Source organism: Misgurnus anguillicaudatus, chromosome 2, assembly GCF_027580225.2.
Source record: "Misgurnus anguillicaudatus chromosome 2, ASM2758022v2, whole genome shotgun sequence".
In the NCBI taxonomy this organism is placed as follows: Eukaryota; Metazoa; Chordata; class Actinopteri; order Cypriniformes; family Cobitidae; genus Misgurnus; species Misgurnus anguillicaudatus.
The window spans coordinates 27470468-27495968 of NC_073338.2; the positions used below are offsets into that span (position 1 = coordinate 27470468).

General features: G+C 37.6%; 1 protein-coding gene across 4 annotated transcripts; it reads left to right on the forward strand.

The window, feature by feature from the left end:
- Positions 1 to 1272: 1272 nt before the first annotated feature.
- Positions 1273 to 25501, forward strand: slc12a7a (solute carrier family 12 member 7a). Of its 4 annotated transcripts, XM_055202247.2 has the most exons (26): positions 1274 to 1708; positions 5372 to 5457; positions 6012 to 6143; positions 6238 to 6384; positions 6610 to 6664; positions 6759 to 6889; positions 7115 to 7332; positions 8267 to 8475; positions 9098 to 9256; positions 11681 to 11779; positions 11887 to 11944; positions 12070 to 12244; positions 12415 to 12533; positions 12743 to 12841; positions 13093 to 13212; positions 14918 to 15022; positions 15315 to 15483; positions 15602 to 15797; positions 16264 to 16433; positions 16946 to 17077; positions 17256 to 17363; positions 19608 to 19715; positions 20564 to 20727; positions 20839 to 20853; positions 23671 to 23804; positions 24307 to 25501. In XM_055202247.2, exons 1-26 carry the CDS (start codon positions 1588 to 1590, stop codon positions 24396 to 24398), a joined length of 3321 nt encoding a protein of 1106 aa, XP_055058222.2. In that variant the 5' UTR covers positions 1274 to 1587; the 3' UTR covers positions 24399 to 25501. The 4 variants fall into 4 exon arrangements, with proteins under 4 accessions (XP_055058223.2, XP_055058222.2, XP_055058227.2 ...); XM_055202248.2 differs by lacking the exon at positions 20839 to 20853 and having other exon boundaries at positions 1273 to 1708; XM_055202251.2 differs by lacking the exon at positions 19608 to 19715 and having other exon boundaries at positions 1277 to 1708.

Consider the following 25501-nt stretch of genomic DNA (forward strand, 5'->3'; position numbering starts at 1 on the left):
ATATGCAAATGCATGCATATTAATTAGCCTATATCAGTAAGACAACATATACATTCTATTAATACTATTATTACTTTTTCTTAACAGTCCTTACGTGAAATAAATGGGTTTTCTAGTACTAAATGAGTCTGTGGCTGTTTCTCAATCTAAAGGCTGCAGCCTCCAAAGGTCGCATTTACAGGCTGCATACGTCATCAAAGTTGTCTTATTTCGGAATATTAACGATTATAAAGTTGGTTTTTATTCTTAGTTAATCGTAGATTGTTGTAATATCCTTAAGACTTGCAAATGTAATGCTCAGGTAACTTAAATAAACCAGGCTTGATGACGTATGCAGCCTGCATATGCGACCTCCGCGGGCTGCAGCCTTCGTATTGAGAAACGGCCAACGAGTCACAATAGCAGTACAAATAGTATATACTGCCACCTGCTGTCGAAAAGAGGTATGTGATAGATAAAAGCTATGCTCTGAATTTTTCCTCTTTCAGCCTACAGAGGGCAACATCTGTCAATTCTCTAGTATTGCAAATAACATATTTTTGATGACAAAATATTAAAGGTGTATTGCTGTCGCTGACAGTATGATAAAAATTACAATTTGCATTTAATTGTTTACAATTTCCCATTAAATAAAATAATATGAGTGCAAAATCTCTGTTTTGAACATATTAAATGTTCCTGTTTTTTTAGCAAGTGATCAATATTTAAGCAGTACGCGTCTTAGTTGTTATGTGCCCCTGAAAACAATGGTTTTGAATGCTAACTGAATTAATTTGCAGAACCAACAGCAAATGTCAGCACACCCACAGCTAAACATCTGCTTATGCAGGTTGTTTCCTGTAAATTCAGCAAAGTGCCACTGCCAAGACCCTTATCAGCCATTCTCACATGACCGATGGATGTGTTGTCAGTGCTAATCCTTCAGTCATGTAAGGCTATGCACACACCCTTAGCGCTTACAGGATGAAACTGCACTTTTTAAAATGAAAAGTATAGAAATTGTTTGGAGAATCTGGCATTAAAGTTAAAGTTTTGTGTGAAAGGATAAACTCCACCAAACATTTAAATAGCTTTTCTCAGGAAAATAGAGGTGGAGTATTTATTTTCGGTTTTACTGGTACTCCTAATGGTTCCTGTGAATGGAATGATTGTTGCACATGCTTCCTTTCAGGCTTGTAACGTTGGGAGGGGGTTGGGCAGGGAATTGGGCTGTGCTTAAGGAATGCCGCATTGTCTTGCGCCTTTTGTTGCCACCACTTTGTGCACCCTCTGATGACTTTAACACTGCAAACAATCAGCAGTAAACACGACCAACCCTCGCAGGTATAATGGGCAGTTAGCAAAAAACAGGAAGCACCAGCTCTGTGGCAGAAGAATACGTCCCATCAGCAAAAGGGAGGAGTTGTGTGAGCTCCTTATTTGGTGAAAGAGATCACGTGGCCTGCTGCGTCTGAACGGTTCACAACAGTTGTGAAGAAGTTGGGAGAACTTCGAACTTTGGAAAGCCAAGAAGACTTCAGTTGGTAGCTTGGAGAAGAAGAAAGTGAAAGGTTCGGGAGACAGCAAAGCACATGGTGTGAAGGGAAAATGCCCACCGCATTCACAGTGGTGCCGGTGGAAGATAGCCCACTATCGGAGACACATGATGAACAGATCCAAAATGAAGAGGGCAGGGAGGGGCCAGACACAGCGGCTGGACCCTGCTCAGGTGAGAACTTTTCAGGGAGAAAAATGTGCTTCGTACTGAAGCTACAATCTGCCTGAACATGCCCGCAGAAAGGCAGAACTCTTTCTTTTTAATGTATGCTTTAAAAAGACTTCATGCTTTTTTGCCTGCAAGTTTGGGTCTGTGTGCAGTGAGTACCTCCTCAAAAACAAACATGTTTGCTACCATGTGTTTGTGAAATCATCTCAGGGAGTGTAAACAAAGTGGTAATTTACTGGATCCTTTTTATCCCTTTTCCTGTTTCTCTCTTTCTCTCTGTTCTCTCTCTCTCGTTATCTCTCTTTCTCTCTGTAGGTTAAATATAAAACATAAATAATGTTGCACATTTACGAACACTTCTTTGTTTCATTTTTCTATTCTGACATCTTTGCTTTGTTCCATTCAAAGTTAATCCGAATAAGAGTCATCTTGTTGGAATTTGGAGCAGCATCAGGTTTTGCTTGTTGCGTAACTGGTTGGCTTTAAGACAAACTTGTAATTGGCACAACTAACAACTGTATATAGCAAATATTTTTATTAGAAGGAGTCCATTTATAATTTTCTGTATCCTAAATAAGATTAGCCATCAACATGTTGCTAACAAAGATTTTCTTGACTGGACTTTGATTCTCAATTTATTTAATCCAAAATGTGTCAGAAAGTTTGCTCAACTCGCCAGACTGAGTCATCTGAATCAAACAATTTAAAATTAAACAAGGCTTTGAACGTTACTAGAATGCTCTGCATCATGTTAAATTTTGTGGTGAATGTTGAAATTTTAGTGTTTAAGCTTTACTTATGCTGTTGTTGTTGTTGTTTTCTCTGTTAGTTACTGTATCTGTTGTTTTAGGAGTTATTTTTAATGAATGATGTTTGTCGGGTGATTAAGGTTTGTTTTTTGTTGAGATTTAGGCGTATGACGCAGTAAAGTGACTAATGAAAATCCACAAACATACAAAACACAAAATGCTTGAGCAATTATATGACCAATGTTTTGGTCTTTTTTGTTATATATATATATATTAGCTCAATTTGTGTTCAGCCAACAAAAATATTTAGTTCTGTTATTTATTAGGTATTTAAGTTGACTCAACAATTTTTACAGTGTCGGGTTTATAGTTATCTATTCCCACTGGAATAATCCAGTATGTCTGGTTTATTATTATGACCCCTTTAATTTACATAATTTTAAACTTTCCATGACAAAAAAGTTAAATTGTGTTCCCTTTTCGAAATGAAATTACTACTCAAAATAGTTACTTATATCCTGGACTAACTTAAAATAAAAACTGAAATTATATTTATGCTTTAACATTAATCACAAATTGACTTTGACTAAATGTACAAAACTTATTTAATTTCTTTTGAATAAATAACAAGCGACTTTTTGAGAAAGGCAGTTTTATTAACTTCATATAATATCAAGTTTCTAAATCTTTACTCAAAAATTGAGTTCTCAAAAGTTTTTACACACAATTTGTTCCATTACAATTTAATTAGTTCAGTTGGATTAGCACAGATTAGTTGGTTTGGTAAACTGATGTTGGTAAACCTCAATTGTATTTGTCAAAATAAATTTCCCTTTGTTGTTCCCCCTTAATTTTTAAACAATGCTCAATATCATCGTGAAGGAACAACAGCCAATCACAGCATATTACCAATGTAATGATTCAAAGAATAGATTTAATTAAAGTAAATTTTGTTTCTTTTTTTTTTGCACTTACAATGTTAATACAGTAGTCTTACATTAGGGGAAGAGTAAAGTTACACTCAAAAAAAAAAAAAAATGCTTTTAAATAGTACTATTCTTAACAAACAGAAATAATGATTCAATTAGACCAATGTAAAAATGCACTTTAAACAAATGACATAGTTGTTGAAACATTTTTTCCAGTGCTGTAAGGGCATTCTGTCAACTTGTTTAGAGACTCCATTATCAGTTATTAACCCCACCTTAAAACATGACCACGGGGCAGTTTACCAGACATAGTTAGGACTAGGCCTAATATTAGGATAGTTTTACAAACATACCGTACAAAAACATACTGGTGTGCATAGAGACAAAACAATGACACTAATATATAAAATATGTCAGGGCAAGATGTTTTTTAAAATAAGGCAGATCAAACATGCACTTTAGTCTGGGATTAGGATAAGTCTGGGAAAACTGCCCTTATGTGTTTTTAAGCCTGTATAGTATTTAGAAATAAGTTTGTTTGGGTTTTGAAGGTCCTTATAACTACGTTAAAAGTTGCACATTAATTTCTTTGGCACTTACTAATTTACATACATTTTTGGCATACAAATTTGTTTACATGAAATAAATATTACACAGAGAGAGTCTTTGAGTTCTCAGGAAAAGGATGTTTCTCATGCCTTGAACCCCCTCTGTCATTGTTTTGTTTTTTAAAGTGGAAAAAACCTTGAAATTACACCTAGGCTAGGAAATAGACATTTCCCATTAGATTACAACTGACTTCTAAACAAAGATTCAGGAAGAACTTATTTATATGATCCTGTCATTCAAAACTTTAGCCTATATAAACAGTAGTTGAGTCTCCAGCTCAAGCCCTTTATTTTGGAAAAAGCCTAATCTGTTTGCCTTTATGAAAAGGTGAAACGGGTTCTTTAAATCTGAAATCCTTGAATTAGTTTTTAAGTCACTGCTTTATTTACAGTACCTGCTGAAGAACAGACTCCTATTGTCTCCTGCCTCTTTGAAATATTTCCTTAACTGAACAAATACTGTATACAGCTGATAAGACTGGATTTAAAACTGCATGCTTTGTCTTTTGAGTATACTGGTTTTTAAATAAATGGTCTTCCTCAGTCAGGAGTCAGTAATAAGTCTCAGGGGTTAAATGCAGTCTAAGTCACAGACCACTGTCAAAAGACAGAATCAACAGAAGACAGAATGAACCTGCTCTGCAATAAGAAGTTAAAGGTTCAACCCATTTTGACGTTGCTAGTGATTGAAAAAACGAAGACCAACAGGTTTTAGACCTACCCAAATGCTGAAACATACAGGAAGTGATCGACTTCAGAGCGCACAGTAAATAAATCATTGGGGACACAAGGAAACCCCCGTTTAAGAGTAAAGTGGAAAAGGTTGTCATTTGCAAAATCTATCAGTGACAGCATGGATTCGGAGTCAGACTTATTTGGTGAGTTTGACTATTGTTATTGATTTGCGTGAACAAAAGATCATCTCAATGCAAATCATTTAAAGTTTAATAGTTTTTGTCATATCTACAGTACAAGTTCGATGTACAAAGTACAATAAAAAAAACTTTCTTGAATGCTTATACTATAAACACGGCAGAATACAATAGACAGCTCTGCTTAGTACACAAATATACATATGTACAATCGGAGACACACACAAATAATTATTGTCAAACAATAAAGAGACCAATATCGTTATTTATAGACCAAAAATGTGTACTAAACATTCTTATAGCAAAAGTCAAAAGTGTTGTTTACTAAGCTTGCAGTGATTCATGTCTTAAAGTTTTTTTTTTGTGTTTGGGGTGTCAACAACTTTTTAAGATCGGTACTTTCATTTGTACTTTCTGCTTTTGTATGCACATCATATAGCAAAACACAATGTAACATATTGAAACAAAAACAAAGGAATTATGCTTTTTTGTTTTTATCTCTTGCCAGACGATGAAGCTTACAGAGAAACCTGCTCCTTAATCAGTACAGATCGCGATGAGAGCCTCTATGGAAAGAATATGGCTCTCTATGAGGTAAAAGTTTAAAATACAACCTCTTATGTTGTGGTCAAAGCTTAAATTGTATGTTTACACTGCACCTCTCTAGGGGCACACTGGAGAAAGATTTGTCATTGTCTAGTAATGCTTTTAACCTGCCACACTTTTAATTTGACGTGTAAGTGCAATGGACCCCATAAACTCTTAAAAAACCATGCACACATTTCACGTTTCAGGTTTTTGCAGATGTCAGTGACAATTTGCACATTGAAATGGTAGATGTGAGACTCAGTCATTGTACAGCATAGTTTAATTTTTTTTTAACATTACTATAATAAGACTTATATGCACCTATTCTCATTGGAGATAATGTATGTTTTTATTTAATTTATTACATTCAAAATGTCATTTGGTACAAGCTTGTAGTCAAGTGTGAAATGTGTTCGCATATGCCTGATTGACCTGCATATCATATATGAGATTTATTTATAGTATCATAGTAAAGTTCACAGTATCGTGTTTATATATCTCTGATTTGCTATACGTTAAACCGTTTAATTCACAGTTAAATTTTCCTTTAAATGTTACAGGAAGAGATGGACAGCACTCCAATGGTGTCGTCTCTCCTCAACAAACTGGCAAACTACACCAACATAACTCAAGGGGTTATTGAGCATGAGGAGGCTGACCGTGAGGATGGTATCAAGAGAGTCACTGTTAATGTAAGTTTTCAACCAGACTCACAAACACACATCTGGAGTTCACAGCTTGTTTCAGGCCAACCTTTAATGTTTCTTTGCATCATTCTGTTTGAAGGGTCCTCAGATGGGCACATTTATAGGTGTGTACCTGCCATGCATGCAGAACATCCTGGGTGTGATTTTATTTTTGCGCCTCACATGGATAGTGGGTACAGCAGGCATCCTGCAGTCTCTTGCTATCGTCTTCATGTGTTGTGCTTGCGTAAGTCAATTACATCATCAGTTTATAAGTCTTTATTGTTGACTTCTTAACCATTTGACCATTTTGTGTTTCACTATGCATGATACAGTGTTGGCACACAACTTTACCTTGCTCGTGTTTTAGGAATATACTTTAAAATGGGTGTTAAAAGGCATCAAAAGAATGATCATTTTGTTAATAAATATATTCATCATTCACCCCCTGTATTTTTTGTCTTGCTTACAGACCATGCTGACTGCAATTTCAATGAGTGCAATTGCAACTAATGGTGTAGTGCCTGGTATGATTTCAATCTATTATGTTTCAATCTTTTTAATGTAATGTATCTGACTGTGTTTGAATTTAAAGTAATTATGTTATTTTTTCAACTTTAGCGGGTGGCTCATACTACATGATCTCCCGGACGTTAGGCCCAGAGTTTGGAGGTGTAGTTGGTTTGTGTTTCTACCTGGGCACCACCTTTGCAGGATCTATGTACGTGCTTGGCACCATGGAAATTTTGTTGGTAAGTTGATGCTTTGCGAACTACCACTGATGCGCTATACCATATCGCATTTATCTGGCATGCGTCAGCACTGAGCTAACCTAAGTCAGCAGATTCTATCATACCAAGATTAGTTAAACAGACATTGTACTTTGCCCTAGACATGACCTTAAAAATTACATTGACTTGTTTCCTCAGGGTAATAATGACAGTTATCACTTTTTTCTTTTTCATCACCTATTTCAGAGGTACATAATATCGCCCGACTATACTGTGTTCCAAGCAATGGAAAATAACATGCGTCTCTATGGCACCGGTTGTTTGATTGTATTGTCACTGGTAGTGTTTCTTGGAGTGAAATATGTCAACAAGCTGGCGTTGGTCTTCTTGTCCTGTGTGATTCTGTCAATAATGGCCGTCTATGCTGGGGTCATCCAGACCACCATCAAGACTACAGATTTTAAGTAAGTAGCACTGCGATTTTAAAATTCCTCTTGTTCAGATGATAGAGGCAATAACAAGGTCATGGATTCAATTCCCAGAGATCACATATAAAATCCCAGCTAAAGTCATTTTTATTGGGTGAGTAAGGCCATGTCAAATATTGAAATCAATGATTGATTTAAACGTTGATACCCAATCTCAAAATTAGACTATTACATTACATTTACAGTATGCATTTGGCGAATACTTTATTCAAAGTGCCAGAGCAATACAAGGTATACATTTTATATCAGGATACTGTATGTGTTTCCTGGGTTCAATCCCATGACCTTTTGCACTACTTATGCAATGCTTTACCACTGTTATACATCAGATGAGAGTATGAGACCAGGATTTCGCAGGCAATGTCACAAATACTGATCAAATGAATAGCTTAAATGTTTGGATTAAAGCTACAGCCAAATTCGTAATAATAAGTTTCACATCTGCTGTACATCTGATAGAAAAAATTGGACTTGTTTAATAGACCATTTCAAAAGATGTAAACAACACTGGTCCAGAAGCACTTCTTGTTTAAATTTGTTAACACTAGATAAATGTTGGGATAAAATACAACCAACAGAACATATAGAACTGAATCAAAATGTTAAAAATCTTAAAGATACTTATATATGTGAAATAAAAAAAAAACAGGCACAAACTGAAACAGGAAGCGCTTCTGGACCAGTGTTGTTTACATCTTTTGAAATGGTTTATAAAGCATATTTGATCTGAACACATGTACTGTGCTGCCATACAAATGCAAAATACTTTATTTCACTAAAATGGGGAACTGAGAAAAAAACGACTTCACTTTTTAATGACTTTTTGTTTTCAGTTATTTTCTTCTCGATAGTAATTTTCTTAAAAAAAGTGTGTATTTCTATTAATTATATTTGTTTTTTACATTAACAGAATCTGTCTACTAGGCAACCGCACTTTGCAAAGTTACAAGTTCGACAAGTGTGCAAAGACAGAGACCATTGACAATGTTACCACCAACACCCAACTATGGGGGCTTTTTTGTAACGACTCGCTGGAAATACCATGTGATGAGTACTTCACGAATAACAATGTGACAGAGATTAACGCCACCCGTAGCTTGTTCAGCGGTGACATATCAGGTGGGTACTCAGATAAAGTTATGCAAGGAATTATTGATGTTGAATTATTTGAAATTATACCACGGGTCTGTTGAATGCTGTATTCTGATTGGCTGAGAAATGTTCCATGGGTATGCATTAATTTCTGATAACCACACCACTTACTTGTCAAACGTCTTAAAAATAGGCACCAGAGCAATGTTTGTGGTAACCGTGGTATAAGAGGAATAATTGACTCCGGTCCTTTAAATAATTTGAAAATAATGGGTGTGCATTATTCTCTTATAATTCAATGCCCCGTTGTCAATTATTCCTTACATAGTGCACACTTAAGGTGGTAATGCACACCGCGGATGTGCAGTATTTTCAAATAATTCCATTATTCTGCTTATACCACGGTTACCACAGACATTGCTAAGGCATTGCTCTAGTGGTTATTTTAAGACATTGGACAGGTCAAGTGTGTGGTTATCGAAAAATAATGCATACCTGTGGAACATTTTTTAAACAATTAGAATAAAGCATTCAACAGCCCGTTGTATAAACTTTTAATAAAATGCAAAACAAAAGTTGTATATCACCAGATTTCAAGTATTTAAGTATTATTTATAACACAAGTGTTATGTATTTATCTTTCTTACAGATAACTTGTGGGGACAGTATAACACTAAAGGTGTAATAGTGGAGAAAGAGGAATTGAGTTCAGTATCTAACAGCGATGGCAGTTCAGGACCTTATGTCCTTAATGATATTGCCACCTGTTTTACCATTCTGGTTGGGATCTTCTTTCCCTCAGTTACAGGTAACGCTAATAATCTTAGTATTTTCATCTTTCATCTTCATGGCATTTCAAACCCTTATGCTGATATTTTATCTGTGGCGCACAAAAGTAAATTTAAAGAGTATTCACACAGCTCTTTTGCATACAATGATCATGTCTTTTCATTATGAAAAGCTTGTCACTGTAAACCCATGTTGTTATATAAATTAGAATTTTTTTTAGGGGGTTGACATGACATGAAAGACGTTACCAACTGTACCTTAGTAATATACCGAGCCCCTAAGGTGACACTGGAGTAAAACAATCTAATTCATGTGCTCACGCAAAACCTTTTTTAAATTTAGTTTCACATGCAAACGCGAAAGTTTCACGATAGTGTCACGTGAGCACGCGATGGATTCACCTGAGCATGCGATAGTTTCACGTGTGCACGCAAAACTAAACTTTATTTAATTTTTGCTCCATAATACCGAGCCCCTAAGGTGACATTGGATAAAAAATTTCTAAAGTTTAGTTTCAGGTGCTCATGTGAAACTTTCATGTGCTCACGCGAAACCTTTTTTTAAGTTTAGTTTCACATTAAACTTTATTTAATTTGTGCTCCATGTCCCCTTAGGGGCTCCGTAGTAATACAAATATAAGTTAATAAAAACTAATAGAATTTTCGGAAACACTAGTATGGCGACTTATTGTAAATTTTAACATGCTTACATATTACTAGCAAGGGCGTAGGTTTGATTCTGGCATTCGTGGGGACATAAATAAAATGGTCGCATTGCAAAAACAGTTTATCACCGTTTACTTGACATAAACAACAGACAACTCAGTATGCACTTTACTCAGTGACATCTGACTCGCCACCCTCAGTGCCATCCCAAATTTAATGTACTATAATAAACAATTAATTATGTCCTAGAGCCTTATAAACAGTAACTGTTTAAGTCTTTGTCAAAAAAAAGAAAATCACATTGTTACATATATGAATCCATATTTACTTTATAACATTGAAGAATATGCAATTAATATTTCATTCTTAATTTAATTTTGCCAAAAAAATCCCAGTGTTGAAGTAGGTGTATGTATATCATGCTGTTTCCTGAACAACGTTTATTAACGTTTCTGTAGTTCACATTAAATCTTCTTTTCATTAACAGACAGTTAATCAGTGTGCAAAAATAGTTTAAGTTTAAAATGCAACCTTACATTATGTCTACATCTGTGCAAGTAATGACCACAGTGCAGTAATGTAAAGTATTCAGCAATCATGACATGAATTCATGTTTTTACCATGTTGGGGTCATTTTCTTTCATGGATTAGGGACCCCCTAAATAACCTTGCCACCCCATTTATAAAAGGTTGACACAACTCCTCAGGTTAACATGGGATTGTCGTGTATTGGTGAAAACACTGTCCTTGAATCATTATGTGACACAACGTTTTTTTGTGCATGAAACAGTTACAGTGGGTATAATAATACTTTCTTCCTCACTTACCTGTAGCCCGAATTATCACGCGCGTCTTGTTGAGTGAACTTTGGCGCGTTGTACAAAGTGAAACCATCCTATCACACGTAGCGAGTAAAGACAAGCCTTCATAAAGTGAGTTAGAGAGGCGGGACTCAAGAAATGCTAATCCAATCATATTAGCAATGTGAGTTAGAGAGGCGGGACTAAAGAAATGCAAAGCCAATCATATTAGCCATGTGAGTTACGGAGGCGGGCATTGCAGAGAACGAAAGCTGTTAACCGTTTGTGTACCACATAGAGCGTTATTTTTACATAACAGGATTGCAAAAGATTTCTAATCTCATTTAAATGATTCCTGAAAAAATATAATAAGTAAAAAACAGAAAACACAAGAATAAGACGGACATCAGTGGTATATAAATACAGATTAATTGTTTGGTCGAAATTATTGCTAGGGACAATTCAGTCTTCCCTGAATATTGGTAGGGACATGTCCCTAGCGTCCCACCCTAAATCTACGCCCATGATTACTAGCATATTTGCTGTTTAAGCATGACCACATTTTTCATCCCTTAAACACTAAGTATTATTAAACAGGAAACTAGCAGTTTATTGAAGCAAAGTCTCTAGTTAATAATGAATATGTGTTTCCCTATACTTTAAAGCGGGGTGCATGTCTCTGAAAGCCATTGTTGATATTTGAAATCACCTAAACAAACTCCTTATTTTGATAGACCCGCCACACACATACGCAACCCAGGGAACGATGTCGGTCAGTAGACATGTACCTTACTGCTGATTGGCTACAAGTGTGTTCTGGAACACGGCTTCTTTTTCCAAAGTGTTTTTCAAAAATCATGCACCCCGCCTTTAAGTGTTTGAATTTTTAAGCCTGTTTTTTTTTTGTCTACATTGTGGAAAAGTTTAGCCCCACACATACCTTTCGAAAATTATTTATTTATTTATTTATTTTCACAGGAATCATGGCGGGGTCAAATAGATCTGGAAATCTTAAAGACCCTAAACGGTCCATTCCCACGGGCACAATTATGGCTGTCGTAACCACCTCCATTATCTGTATCTTTTTGCTGCATTAAAGTATGAACCCTCTAGGGAAAGAACTCCTCTGTCATTAAATTTAAGTCATTATCAGGTCAGATAAAACCCTTAATTATGATAAACAGACATCTCCTGTGTGGTGTTATTTGGAGCGTGTATTGAAGGAGTGGCATTGCGAGACAAGTAAGTGCGTTTTGAAAACAACTATTAAAGTAGTTTGCCAGAAAATGCTTGATAAATCTGCATATATTACACCTACAGTCACAAAATTTGCATTCAACGTGTCTTTGCATGTTTTTCCACGATAGGTTCGGAGAATCGGTTAACAGGACTCTAATAGTTGGTACGCTAGCGTGGCCATCTCCTTGGCTGATTGTGATTGGCTCATTTTTCTCCTGCTGTGGGGCGGGACTACAGAGCCTAACCAGTGCCCCCAGGATCCTTCAGGCTTTAGCACGAGATAGCATCATACCTTTCCTGCAGGTAACAACATGTTGCTGTTTTACCTTTATATGCAAGCTGATATTACACTGAGTCATGGTGCTGATATACAGTATATACGTAATCTCTCACAGTAAGATTAACACAGCGTAATCTAGGAGTTGATGTGCAGTGTGCTCCAAAGAATTGTGCAATCTATGTCTTTTTGATAGGTGTTTGGTCATGGTAAATCTAACGGTGAGCCGACTTGGGCTTTACTGCTCACTGGAGCCATCTGTGAGTTTGGGATCCTCTTAGGCTCACTGGATGTGGTTGCTCCCATCCTCTCAATGTGAGTGTTGTTATCCATCTTTTCTTTACGTGAGAAATATTTGGGCCGCTTAGGTGTGCTTTTATCGGGGAAAAAAATACATACCTGTGGAACATTTCTCAACCAACCCGAATGAAGCATTCAACAGCCCCAGGGTATAAATTGTAATGTTGTTCATCACATGCAGTTCTGGTACTTAGTTAATTTCATTTTTCATTTTGCACTTGCAGGTTTTTCTTGATGTGTTACCTCTTTGTAAACCTGGCATGTGCTGTCCAAACACTTCTGCGCACGCCAAATTGGAGGCCAAGGTTCAAGTTCTATCACTGGTAAGTCGCAATGTGTGATTACCAGAGCAATTCTTGTATATTAGAACCATAACGGCTTTGCTCGGGGACTTTGTTGTCCCACATTCAAATTAATGCTGTGACATTGGTGTTCGTTTTTCATTAACCACACCAGCGTAGCTCCAGCTTATTAGTTCTGCATGTAAACTGAGGTAGAATGAGTCTGACCAAAGTTAATGTTTGCTTACAGCATGCCGTTAAATGCAACCGTGGATTTGTTTATATATCTGCAGGTTCCTCTCGTTCCTCGGGATGAGTCTGAGTCTCTCCCTCATGTTTGTCTCGTCTTGGTATTATGCCTTGATTGTCATTGTGGTTTCTGGATTCATCTACAAATACATAGAATACAGAGGGTAAGCAACAGCCACTTTACATACACAATAACTGGTGGCAAAATATTTAAATAAGTATTTTTTGAGTCCAATTATGTACAATTATTTACTTAAAAAGTAGTGGACAATACCTAGGAATGCACCGATGTATTAGACAATTATCGGTATTGTTAGATAAAACATCCATTCGGACACTGGCTGATTGTATAAAACAGCAGATGATCTGGGCAGATTATAACCCCATCAGAGCTCATGATGTGTGATTGTTTTAAATTGGGTCATAATGACAATCCGAGTTACAGTTTGTACGCTCTACACTGCTAGGATTTCATGAAATTATCATTTAAAAGGAGTAAAAATATTATATAGTATAGTAAAATATTGGTATCGGGACATGTGAAAAAAATTCAGCATTTTTGTCAAATAAATATATATATATATATTTTTTTTAATATGTCAAATAAGTATTTTTGTCAAATAAATATATTTTTATGCTACTTTAACTTATAAAAACAAGTTGAAATTATTTAAAAAAAACAAAAACACCCCTGACCACTCGGTGAGTTTCACCTCTTTGTAAACGAAAGTTTAATGCATTTTAGGAAGGATTGTTCCAGTACACCTATAAAGCCATTGTAGAGGTGGGAGGTGATGCAACACCCGAAAATCCTCGGGCCAGCATCATATGTCCATATTTCGGTCAAAACCGTTCTATTTCATCATAAACAATCTGAAAACAGGGCTTTAAGTGTAAAATACCGAACTTGTCCTTTAAAGTTATGTCAACAATTTACAGGTCAAAGCTTAAAATAGTAAGAATTGACTTGCAAAACCAAATTGTTTTAACATGCTGCATTGTATTTTAAAGTATAGATGTCATTCTATGTAATCGAATATCAATATCTGCACAGAAATGTTGTATAGTTGCCGAAAACAGGAATTCGTTATACGATCACGAAAAAACGCCGAAATTCGTGATAATATCACGAAAAAATAATCAAAAAATTACGTGACTATATCACGAAACCTAGCAGCAATAACACTTGCTGATCAACCTGTTAGACTTGATACAGTATATCATCCTTAACATATTACACAGCACTCTAAAGTGCTTAATTCTGATTGGTCAGTGATGACATTCCAAGATTTGTTATTAGCAGATTACAACCGCCTGAAACTGATAACACAGCCTTATCCGGGTAGAATGAGTCATCTTGACTTGTACAGTTTAACACTATCAATAAAATTAAATATAAATATGCAAATGAATAGCATTTAAAATTTTATATACAAATTATTTAACCAAATGCATGTTGTTCTTCTATGAACATGAACTCCTTTGAATGTGAACTTGTTTGAATGCTTCTTGGCCTACGGCTGACAGATAAGCATGTCTTACAGATAACCTAATATATTAGTCAATATTTTGCGTCTATATATTTCCTCTCGTGGCAAGTAGCTGGTTAAATCCCTTGAGGGTGAAACAAATTTTTTTTATTTTTCCCTTACTTGATTCATGGTGTAAAAATATCTTGCTCTTAGTTTGTTCATGGTACCTAATGCATGCTCCAATGTTTACAACCCTATTAGCAAGTGGTTACTGATTGACTCCTGTTTAAATAAGTTAACTTAATAATCCTACAGTTTAACACAGTTGTTGGATTATCTCTACAGGTTATCTTACATGTCATTTCTCACTCTTTTGTTTTGTTTCGCATCACCTCAGGGCTGAGAAGGAATGGGGAGATGGGCTCCGAGGATTGTCACTTAATGCAGCTCACTACTCCCTTATCAAACTGGAAGAGACGCAACTACACACCAAAAACTGGAGGTGAGGATTAAACAGACATTAATTCATGTATAAACTGTGCTAATTTGTGACCCTGCTTGTGAAAACCCAGCTAAAGTAATTTTTGGTTGATTTAGTGTTTTCTGTATAAAGTCATCCTGTATAATGTAAAAAGAACATTCAGTGAAAAATATAACCCTGATATCTTTAATATTGACTTTTGATATTAAAATTAATGTGATATCAATCAAAATTTGATACTCCTTAGATTATGAGACTTTAGCCTGGATTTCACAGACAAGATCACATTTTTCGAATCCAATTTCTTTCCCAGACCCCAGCTGCTGGTGTTCCTGAAACTGGACTCTGACCTGGAAGTGAAACATTCACGTCTGCTGTCCTTCACCACACAGCTGAAGGCTGGAAGGGGTCTGACTATCGTCTGCTCGGTACTGGAGGGGACTTACATGGCTCGTACAGCAGATGCTAAGACCTCTGAACAGGTGAAGGCATGAGGTTAAAGCTAAACCTCTGTATCTGATGCCAGACAACTGACTGTATTACTACGTTTAGTAAAGTGTACAATGTAATGCTCACCTATCCATTTTTATTTTATTTTAGAATATCAAAGCAGCCATGGCAAAGGAAAAAATGAAGGGATTCTGTCACGTGGTGGTGTCTTCTAACCAGCGAGATGGTTTTTCTCAACTCATTCAATCTGCAGGCCTGGGTGGAATGAAGCACAATGCAGTGATGATGTCCTGGCCCACTAACTGGAAACAGGCAGAGAGCTCCCTCTCCTGGAGGAACTTCATCGGTGCGGAAACCTAATTCTCTAAGTCAGATAATCCGCTTTAAGAGTTAAAGGGTGGTGAGGTCAGGGATTATTAATAAGGATTATAAGGCTTGATCTGAGCTTTATTAGGACTAAATTGTTTCTTAGTTTAAATGCCAAAGCTCAAGTGAAAGAGGAATAACTAAAGGTCATGTGTCATAGTTTAGGGACCATCACTGATCCTGTCAACAGTGTTGACAAGGTGATATTTTAGCACATATTGTAATTTAAAATTCATAATGCTTTTGAGAAAACAGACCAGTTTTAAAATGAGAAAAGACATTTTGATATGTTGTACCCCAACTTCCTGTTTTAATCGGAAATGTCAACACAGGAAATAACTGTTTGGTTTTACATGTTACAAGTTTACGTGTTTCATCAAATGCTGAACTTATTAAAAGATTATAAAATTACAAAGCACTACTAAACAAATATTTTTGCCCCAAAGAAACCATAAGAGAGACAACTGCTGCCCAACAGGCCCTTCTAGTGGCGAAAAACATCGACAGTTTCCCAACAAACCAGGATCGGTTTGCAGAGGGCACCATTGATGTCTGGTGGATTGTCCATGATGGCGGTCTGCTCATACTTCTTCCATTTCTACTCCGTCAGCACAAGGTACGGGACAATAGCGTGCGGTGGCGGCTCGTGACTGACTGCTCATCCGAGGGGCGCAAATTCAAAATAAGTGTTCGGAGTGTCATGTGTGTTGCTTGTGTTTTCAAAATGTGTGTTCTGCCCGTCGAGTGGTCCTATGTGCATCATGTGTTTTGTCAAAATAAGGGCCTGCTGCACATGCGTCAAAACCGTTTATTTACAAAATACACGCAAGACACTCCCTTAACAGTAAACTCTGATTACGCATGAGATTATGCGAGTATCTGGCAAACGCCAGCGTCTCTTTTATCATAAACGTGATGCACACAGGATCTCTCGACACGCAGAACACATACTTTGAAATCACGAACCACACACATGACGGCCGGGCTACATACATGTTGTGACGAACTTCGCATCGAGTGCCCTCACTGGCTGCCACTGATAGCGTATCTGTTACAGCAAAGCTGCTGATATATTTATTTTATATAATAGTTTTCAAATAATGCCTTTTTCTGCATTAAACTGCTCAGGTTTGGAAAAAGTGCAGAATGAGAATCTTCACGGTGGCTCAGATGGATGACAACAGCATCCAAATGAAGAAAGACCTGCAGATGTTCTTGTATCACCTGCGTCTCGATGCTAAAGTGGAAGTTGTTGAAATGGTGAGAACGAATTTTGACCACCCTCAGGGTCTTAGCACACCACAAATCTAAAATAATGATAGTCACAAAATATTATATTACCTGCTCTACAGATACTATTAATAAAAATATAGTACAATCAATGTTAGCAATTTGCTGAAAGTTAACTTTAAAGTGTAACTTCTGTTTTAAACTGTAGCATGCAGGTGATATCTCAGCCTTTACCTATGAGAAGACGCTTGTGATGGAGCAACGTTCTCAGATGCTGAAGCACATGCAGCTTTCTAGGACCGAGCGAGAAAGAGAGGTAATATTTCTCCATTAATCTGTTCTTCTTACTGTGGGTTCAAACCAAATGCGAGTTCAGCGATTTGCGCAAGTAGATTACATACAAAGTCAATGCAAAGAAGACGCGTCCTCGCGTGGGGCAATGCAAATGACGCGATGTGGGCGGCGCGTTTGCCGCGAAAACACGCGCTATTCGCTTCAAACGCGTCTTAAAAATATTCAACTCGAGCGAAAAATTTGCATGACACAAATTTAAATCCAGCGAGTAATCTAGAGCGAGTAGTGCGATGCCTCACGTTTGGTGTGTAGCCTACGTGGCATTAGAGTCAGACAAGGTTTATTAAGTGAAACACAACATGTTCCTCCAGGACCATGGTGCTAAATTTATTTATTTATTAATGGATAGCCTCTTGAGATGCAACATCTCATTTTCGAGAGGGTCCAAATACGCATAAAACAAAAACAGCAAACACAACAAAACACAAACCGACAAACAAGCAAAAAACAATTGCTCAAAACAGTTGAGCTACTAGTAGGCAGCTTACACCAAAACCCTAAACCTAAGACACATCATAGCCCTGACATGTTTTAACTATCACAAAAAGCACAGCACGATTTACCTCATTACATAATTGCCTCAATACACAATTGAAACCCATAATACAAGAAATTCAGTGTAAAAAAAGGGTGTTACAAAAGAAGGACAACATAAGACACCGGACTACAGACCTGATCTGCACATAAATAAATAACAATAAATAGACTTAATAAATAAAATCCAAGAATGAAAACTGACTACACAACTACATAAAGTGCATGTGTGTAAACAGTGAATCACAGTGACAGTTCTACATTGAACAACTTGGCATAGAAATAGAAAGGGCACCTATAAATCCACGTTCACAAAGGTGTTTGTACATAATTGTGTGTGTGATCACAACCACCCTGCAATAAAAAAACACCATTAAACCAAAGCAGTCTCATTAGACATGCTGTTTTAATTCTCTTGTTAATGTGACGTCACACTGAGAAAGCCCCACCTATGGCCATCGACTGACAGTCCTGCATTACAATAGTTTCCGCCTTCTGCGAGTTGTGACATACTATTATCTCAGAATCCTGTATTCACATATTTTAAGGGACAGGTTCGGTATTTTACACTTAAAGCCCTGTTTTCGGATTGTTTCTGATGAAGTGGAGCGTTTCGGCTGAAGTTTGGACGTGTGATGCTGTTCCGAGAGTTTTTGGGTGTTTGTTGCATCACCTCCCACCTCTACGGGGGGTGTATGGGTGCGCTGGAACAGTCCTTCCTGGGGTGCATTGGACTTTCGTTTGCAGGGACGTGAAACTCACCGAGTGTTGTTCACTGATATGCTCACACAAAAATGGCTGCAAAAGATGCTTTCCAACAGCTGTTTTAGCATTCGTTGTAAACTTGTGGACCTATTTTTCCAAACGCATCACACCCGTACATTGTTCCGTTGAGAGCTTGAATAAGAGACACTCCAGCCCAGTTGGTGGCAATAATCCGCCTTTGCCAATTGCAAGAATACAAACAACGTTCCCGGTGCGGAGTAATACCGTACCTCACAGCACATCTAATACAAGTCAATGGAGTTGGACAAAAACTACGATAAAACCTGTTGGAAATTTTTTTTTTTGTGAGCATATCAGTGAACACACCTGACCACTCGGTGGGTTTCACGTCTTTGTGGGCGAGGGTTTGGTGCATTTTGGGAGGGATTTTTCAAGTGCACCTGTGCAGCCATTGTGGAGGTGAGGAGGGGTGGTGCAGCAAACACCCGAAGATTCTCGAGCCAGCATCATGTCCAAATTTCAGTCAAAACCGTTCTATTTCAGCATAAACAATCTGAAAACAGGGCTTTAAGTGTAAAATATCAAACTTGTCCTTTAATTGAAAGCTCTTACTGTCTCTTTTGGCAAGGAAGTGAGGAGCAGTAGCTTATTTGCGTTTAAAGGTACAGACACGAAAACAGCACATTTAGGGCACCACTGAAACTTCTATTGCCTCTTGTAAAAATAATAGGCATAATACTATAGGAGCCCTTAAATTAATGAAGTATGATCTATCTCTTATTTTGTTCTCATGGAAAGGTATACGGACACTCATCCTGAAATGTGGTAGTGTGGCAAATGGGCTTTATGTGCATTAGTTTATGTCAGAGCTGTGTGTCAAACAAGCCCTCTTTCTCTTGCTTAACAATTTTGGATTGTTTGCTCTATACTGCATGGCGATTGGCAGATTCAAAGCATCACAGACGAATCTCGGAATTCCATCAGAAGGAAGCCCTGTGGGGAGAAACCGTCTCCCAACGTCTTGAAAGTACCAACCATAGTTCTGGAGAAGGAGGTAGCTCAGGGCTTCCGTATTTTTACTCCATTTTCACATCTCCAACTGAACTGGTTGATCCAGACTCCCTCTTCACAATTTTAGGCATAACAGAGCCACAGCGTTTACAGTATTACCACAAAAGAGCTGTATTTCCACTTACAGTACTTTATTTGTCTTTTTTTTTGTTTTATTAAAATGCACAGAATAGAATTAAGAACTCTAAGTTTTTCGTAAAGAATTACATGTAGTTACTGTTTAGTAAGTAAATGTTTATGTAAAAAATAACTGTGGCCCTGAAAGTGTCAGAACTTCATTTGTCAACAGCATGCCTGCATGTGTTATAATAGAGCATGTGTGTAGTACATAAATATCTTTAAGTTTAATGTAAATGTACATGCAGTAGCTCTACTAATTTTCCTGTATTTCCTTATCTTTTATTTGAAATGTATTGATATGTATTTATTTATAAGGTTTGTTACTCTCAGTAGTCTGTATTTATATAATGTGTTTGTCCCGGCTGAAAAGACCAAAGCTGCCCATCAGCCCATGTTGCGTTTTCGATGCTGGTGTTCTGGTGTCTATAGGTTTCTTATGTAACTTAACCAGGATGATTTCCTCGGTCAGTGAGGTTTACCAAAAAGACCATGCTGATTATCCAGCTTTAAGTTTCTTTTCATTAGCATGCCTAACCAAACCAACCCTACCAGCTTGGAACAACACTGAAATCATGCTGATCCATGCCTGGTCTTTTCAGCAGGGTCTTCTATGTTTTTTCCTTAGGGCAACTTCCTGTGCTGCTGTATGGCATCTCGAGAGAATAATAAAGCAGTATATTGTTGTTAACATTGTGTTTCTTACCTCTTCAGGCTCAGCTGATTCATGACAGGAACACTAAGTCTCACGCTATTCTGAATGACAAGGTCACGCCCACCTCCGACCGTGTCCAAATGACCTGGACCAAAGAGAAGCTGCTAAGCGAGAGGAACCGTCATCGGGAGCCCAACATGGCTGTGCGGGACCTCTTCAGACCGTGAGTTCATTGATTAACTACATCTACCGCAGTTCACCTACATATTGTGGATCAGTATAACGAAAATGATTTTGTCACGTTTGATGATTTTGTTTTGTTTTGTTATTCCAGAGAGTGGGAGAATCTGTAAGTTTTTAGACTTTTCAGATGGTTTGGTTGCTTAAGGGCTTGTGTTAGTGTTTTTTGATGTTTAGTAGATGTTAACAGAATGTGTTGAATGTGCACGTGTGTCGCTCTAAACATACAGTATGGCATGATTGGATGAGTGTTTTTATTTGTGTGGGCTGGTATGGCTTAAGTTACATAGTTAGGCACAGCATGTGAGTGCAAAGCATGTTATTTGTGTCCGTGTGACAGTCCGTTCTGTTTACTTGTGTAACAACACTAACCTAAATAACAGTTAGTATGATGCTGACAATATTTACAACTCGGGTTCACTCGCCATACATACCTATGCCTACATTTCTGCAAGGTACACTTGTTCAAGGTACACTTTGCTTTCAATGGGATTTCCACCAGAGCCAATTGGCTTTCTCTGTTTTGATGCGGATTTAGTTACGAAGTTATGAAGCAGACACTTAAAACCAGCTTGTCTTTGTTAGGTATAGATTTGTGCCGTGTGGTACTTATTTATGGTCACGTGCGTTCAAATAAAACACAGCTGACTAAAACATATGTAAAGATGTATTTTGATCATTCATTACTGTCTCTTTGGAAAGTCGCCAACAGTGTTGGGGGTCACGCATTACAAGTAACGTGCATTACGTAATAATATTACTTTTCTAAAGTAACAAGTAAAGTAATACATTACTATATAAATGTACACATTAATATTTGAGTTACTTTTTTAAAAACGTAATGCAAGTTACTTTTCAATTTAATTAATTTGATTTAAAAATAATAATGTACTGAATTAAACTGAACGTAGTCATGTAGAATTACGCAAACTCTATGCGTGCGTGCCTGAGCGGGAACAGTTTGAGTCAGAAACGGATGTGAGAGGCCAGAGCTTGACATTTTTGTAATGGAAATATGCAGTTTCTGAATGCAGAGCTTTTCAGTCATAAAAACACTCGCAAGGCCTGAAAGAGATCAAGCCTCAGCCAAGTAAGAAAAAGTACTTAAAAGTAACTTAAGTATTACTTTCCATGAAAAGTAACTAAGTAACGCAATTAGTTACTTTTTTGGGGAGTAGGATATTGTAATGCATTACTTTTAAAAGTAAGTTTCCCCAACACTGGTCGCCAATATATTCCTGTAAAAAGAAAGTTCTTGACATACCTTTAATTCCGACAGTAGCGACATCAGATGTTTATCCGTCACAGTCCCACATGCATAAACTGAAGAATATACACCAATAAGGTTCAGTATTGTCTGCTTTGTAACTTGAATGAACCTGCATCAATACAGAAAAAGATGCTTAGCTATATACCAAGAGAAACACCCGGTTACGTAATTCCAATGTAGCCATATTTCTTACCTTATAAGTGCTCAGTAGCATAAGTTTCAGGAACTGATTTAGTAGGATGAGTATTTGTCATAGTTGACCGTTGACATCATCACAATATTTGCATACTGATTTGCAGTTGGTCTTCTTTCTTACTGTGGGTTTACTGTGGGTTTAGACCAGATGCGAGTTCAACGATTTGCACAAGTAGATTACATACAAAGTCAATGCAAAGACACCATCAGACGCGTCCTCGCATGCGCTATTCGCTTCAAACGCGTCTTCGCCCAAGTTGAAAGTATTCAACTCGAGCGAAAAATTTGCATGACATGAAGTTAAATCCCGCGAGTAATCTAGAGCGAGCAACGCGATGCGATTGCACGCTTCGCGTTTGGTGTAAACCCAGAGTTACACCAGATGCGAGTTCAACGATTTGCACGAGTAGATTACATACAAAGTCAATGCAAAGACGCGATCAGACGCGTCCTCGCGTGGGCCGATGCAAATGCCGCGATATGGGCGCCGCGTTTGCTGTGAAAACACGCGCTATTCCCTCAAACGTGTCTTCACCCAAGTTGAAAATATTCAACTCGAGCGGAAATTTCACATGACACGAAGTTAAATCCCGCGAGTAATCTAGAGAAGTGGTTCTCAAACTTTTTCCGCATGTGGCCCCCCTTGTGTACGGTGCATTCCTTCGCGGCCCCCCCAAAGAAAATTTATGATAAAATCTGTTCTAAAATTTAACATTTTAATTAAACAAAACATATTAAGTTATACAAAGTAGTGCTGTTAGTTAGTAGCCTTATTTTTTTAGGTTTAATTACACAGAATTCATGATAAATGAATGTATTTTATAAAATGTCATAAAACTGGGGCCCCCCTGGCACCATCTCGCGGCCCCCCTGGGGGCCCCGGACCCCAGTTTGAGAACCACTGATCTAGAGCGAGCAACGTGATGCGATTGCACACTTTGCGTTTGGTGTAAACCCACAGTTAAATATTTTAACCTTAAATTGCCTAAACAGTCCAAAGATGGTGTGGCGTTACAGTATGTTGCTTCCCGTACAGTAGCAAAAACCAACGCTATCTCACGAGAATTCGTACATATTTTACAAGTTGGCGAATTCGTATTAATTCATACGACCACAGTGGTCAGCTTTTGTGCGATTTGCCTTGACCCATTTGACGTTGGGGTTAGGGGTTGGGTTTCGTTATGTTTTTATTCATGAGAATCCTACATTTTTTCACGATTAACTTCGTATGAATTCATACGAATTAGCCAACTTGTAAAATATGAATTCTTGTGAGATCAGGCTGCAAAAACACAACCTTAGGGTCATGACAAGAACAGCAATGAGGTTTTATGATGGACTTCTTTATTGAGGAATAATACTGCAACAAAAAAAACTCACAACAAAAATGACGTGTTTGGGTTCTCCCTCTATGCTACGAGTAATAATGCTGATCGGGAGGTCTGAATAAATTTTTCATAGGAATCAGGCGAATGTAAGAAGAATGCACACGGCGGTAAAACTGAATGAGGTCGTGGTCAACAAGTCCCAAGGAGCCCAGCTGGTGTTGCTAAACATGCCGGGACCACCCAAAAGCAAAGATGGGGATGAGAACTGTATCCTTTCATGTGAAATGCCCTGCAGTGGTACTTGAAAGGGGCTGTTATGTTGCTTGATTCATACTGAAAAGCATCTTGTATGATAACATGATTTCCTGTTTCTTTCAGACCCCGAGATTTATTTCTAGTAAATGACTGTAAAAATTATGTAATTTACTTAAAGTCTTCCTATAGTCAAGAATTTAATCATTTAAAACGCATCTCTGAGCATCATCATAATAGCATAGTCATTTCGTCATGCTTTCAAACAGCTTAAATGTAACTCTATACCGTTGCCTCATTTAATATATGCAAATCAATAAATATGCTAATTAGTCACCGCCTCTACTAAATCGCACAGGTTGGACCATAGATATGAATATGCTGAATAGTCCCACCTTCACACTTTCGCAACTCCTCGGACCATAGATATACAGTATATGTAATATTTAAATGTCTTCATATACAGTTTTTCACACTTTATCACTGCAAGGTTTTATCTCCTTTACTGTGATGTCAGACATGGAGTTCCTGGAGGTCTTGACAGAGGGATTGAACCGGGTGCTGCTTGTCCGAGGTGGTGGCAGAGAGGTCATCACTATTTACTCTTAGCACTCAAGCAAGGGCAGTACAGACATTGAGTATTTCTGTGAGAACAGACTGTTCAGTAATTCAGAGTTCGCACAAGGCCAGAGCTGGGCAGATACTGTACAGATGAACTCAGCTGTAAGCTGTCCCACCCCTGCTGCAGGCCAGCACTGATCTTCACAGATGGTGGAGGAGAATTGTTCTTCACTTGGCTGTGAATGTGGTCCTTAATAACCATTTACCCTGTAAATAGAGACAGGCCAACTGTAAGACTCTAAGACTTGAAGATAGTGTTAGGGGGCGTGCACACCAAAGCTTTTATGTCCGCGGCCAGCGCATGTTTTCAATTGTTTCCAATGGAAGCTCAGTGTTTTTCAAATAAGCCAGCAGCTAGCGGTTTTCTTCCGCGCTGAAAACCGGCGCCCGGTGGTTTTTTCTCTGCGCTCAGCGCCGAGAGTTGAAAAATATTCAACTTTGGGTAAAAAGCTCTGCTCGTCAATGTCAGTTCTCACGCGGCCGTCCAATCACAGTGGAGGAGGGGAGGGACAAGTATCACAGCAATTAACCGTCTCACAGCTGACGTATCAGAGCTACCAAAGTGCTTGGTGAAGAAAGCTGGCCCTTAGCTGAAAAACAGCTGGTATTCTGCGTTGTCCAGGCGTTTTCAGCTGCGTTTAAAAGTTTTGGTGTGCACAACCCCTTAGTATTGTTGTCTTATTGCTGAGGCCATACATATTTAACTGCAGGGACAACAGTGTTCAATTATGACAGTGTTTTGAATTTGTGATTTGTACATATGTATTACATGTTATTTTGAAACATTTCAAAATTTTCTTCTGATCTTTATGTCATGTTTAATGTTAGTTTGATTTATAAGATTTTGGTTTGTTTGTTTGTTTGAGTAGCATTATGAGTAGCATTACTGATATAATCACATCAGCCAAACCAAATGGATGCTTTCTGCATTATTTACTACTACAAGTTTCACTTCTTTCAAATTATTTTTTTCTTATTTTAAATAAAACAAGAACAAAACATGGAACTTGTGCCTAGGAACTAGTTTTCTCATAAATAAATTATTAATGTTTTCATATTATATCATTAAACTGTATATCAGAAAAAAAATA

Excerpts from the sequence above, each read along its gene's own strand:
- slc12a7a (XM_055202247.2), top strand. The coding sequence starts at position 1,588 with ATGCCCACCGCATTCACAGTGGTGCCGGTGGAAGATAGCCCACTATCG. Across the intron at positions 12,245-12,414 it reads GCATCATACCTTTCCTGCAG|GTGTTTGGTCATGGTAAATC; the intron begins GTAACAACATGT and ends TCTTTTTGATAG. Across the intron at positions 19,716-20,563 it reads CCATAGTTCTGGAGAAGGAG|GCTCAGCTGATTCATGACAG; the intron begins GTAGCTCAGGGC and ends TTACCTCTTCAG.